The sequence below is a fragment of the Galeopterus variegatus genome, unplaced genomic scaffold (genome assembly GCF_000696425.1).
Source record: "Galeopterus variegatus unplaced genomic scaffold, G_variegatus-3.0.2 Scaffold3838, whole genome shotgun sequence".
Lineage (NCBI taxonomy): Eukaryota > Metazoa > Chordata > Mammalia > Dermoptera > Cynocephalidae > Galeopterus > Galeopterus variegatus.
The window spans coordinates 154,382-156,420 of record NW_007729949.1 but is presented as its reverse complement, the minus strand read 5'-3'; the positions used below and the strand labels follow the sequence as shown (position 1 = coordinate 156,420).

The window sequence follows — 2,039 nt, the reverse complement described above, 5'->3', positions numbered from 1 at the left end:
ACTGTCTCTGGTTGCAGTTTTTACTGCATGCCCAGGTTCTGGGAAATGGGAGACCTGTACCCTGGACCCTGCTGAGGAGGTCGTGGCCCACCGTGGGCCTGGTGTGTCCGTGGGAGTCGGGGGCTGGGCCTCAGGGGACACAGGGGTTCTCTCACCTTTCTTCTGGCTGCTTCCCATGCAGGTGAGGGTGAGGTTTGAGCTGAAGTCCCCCGTGAAGACGATAGAGGACTTCCTCCGGAGGTTCACACCCAGCCGCCTGACCTCGGGCTGCAGCAGCATCGGGAGCCTGGCCACCAGCAAGTCCAACCACAAATCAGGGCCCAGCCTCCTGTCCAGCCTGTCCAGCGACAGCATGATTCTCAGGCCAGAGGAGAGGCTCAGCCAGCCATCCCCTGCCATCAGCAGCAATGGCCACAGCAGCCAGGCGGATGGCTGGGTCCCAGAGCGTGCCCATGAGCAGGAGCCAGAGCGGGAGCTGCGGTACGAGGCTGAGAGCCCCGACGAGGCGGCGCTGGTGTACGCAGCCAGGGCATATAACTGCACGCTCGTGGACAGGCAGCATGACCAGGTGTCAGTGGAGCTGCCCCACCTGGGCAGACTCACCTTCGAGCTCCTGCACACACTGGGCTTTGACTCCATCCGCAAGAGGATGTCGGTGGTGATCCGGCACCCGCTCACTGACGAGATCAACGTCTACACCAAGGGCGCCGACTCGGTGGTCATGGACCTCCTGCTGCCCTGCTCCTCAGGTAGCTCCCTCCCCGTGGGCAAAGTGACTCTCTCTGGTCCTCTTTCTAAAGCGGTGCCCATCAGAGAATTATATGGTTTCCCTGGGTCACTATGTCCTTGTTGGAAGCATTTGGACTAGAAATGCCCTCGGGGGGCTTCCACACCTGGGCAGTGCCCTGCCCCCCCAAGAACAATGGGGTTGGAGATTACTTGGGGAGCGCCAAGTTTTTAATCTGATCAAGGAATGTTGAGAACATTTAGACTAGAAGTTCTGGAAGGTTCCTTCCTGCCCTGCGGACCTGGGGCAACTGCCAAGTCCAGACCATAATTTTTGGCTGCTTTGTGGAGCTGCCTCAGGCCACCATAGGGGCTGCTGGCCTCTTGCCCACTGCCCTCTGTCCTGACTTGGGGCCAAGCAGCTCCAGGTTGGTCTCTTTCATGTAGTAGATTTCCATGTAACTTTGGGGTTGAAAAAGAAGATTGAAGACCACTGGTATGGAGGACTGGGGCGGGTAAGGGCCAGGTGTCCCCCTTGTACAGCAAACCCAGCTCCCCTCCCTCAGTACTTAATGGACTGAGGTGGGGGTCCTACCGCAGCTGGCGGGGGCCAACCCAGGACTCCACTGCGGACCCCACAGCCCTCCCATTTGCCACATCCTGGAAGCAGCTCTGGGGCCCACCTGCTGTGAAATGCTCTGTGCTGGATAAGCCCTTCTGGAGTTCTAGGATGGAGCTGGGGGATACCTTACCTTCCACTGGTCCTCGCTGTAACCTCAGTGCCCCAGGACAGGACTCTGGGCACCGCAGTGTATGCAGAGCTGGAGTCTTTCCACCTTTCTGCCCCCTCCATCAGAATGTGGGCTGGTTCCAGCATTCACAAACCCCAGTCCTACAAACCCCCCTGGCAGTGGCTTTTCCCAGTGACTGTCCAGCCCTCGGTGTAGGGTGGATCTGTAACGGAGAAGCCTCAAGAATGAGGAGCAGGGTCTCGCCCGAAGAGGGGCAGAGTGTGTCTATCTGGAGGAGGACACAGCACAGTCAGCTGCTTCTGCCCGTCAGGGCCAGGTGGTCTCTGTCTCCAGGACCTGTGTGCATCCCGGAGTGACTGGCCTGCCTCTGTCGGCACAGTAAGCTGTGTTTGGAGGGATGTGGCAATCTCAGCATCAGACCCCCGCACAGCTGCTGTTTCTGCCCAGCGCCCCATTCAGTGCTCCCCTCCCCGGGACCACCCTAGTGCTTTATTATCATTATTTTCATTTCAAAGCCCCTCACATAGGCATGTCTTTGGCTCAAAGAACAATCAGGATCTG

At 58.7% G+C, this 2,039-nt stretch overlaps 1 protein-coding gene across 1 annotated transcript in view; it reads left to right on the top strand.

The window, feature by feature from the left end:
- Positions 1–2,039, top strand: part of LOC103601705 (probable phospholipid-transporting ATPase VA) — a gene marked incomplete at its 5' end in the record, with an annotated part of 91,445 nt that overhangs the window by 54,515 nt on the left and 34,891 nt on the right. The window contains 1 exon segment of the mRNA XM_008586129.1: positions 182–749. Coding sequence (XP_008584351.1) covers positions 182–749 — 568 coding nt within the window.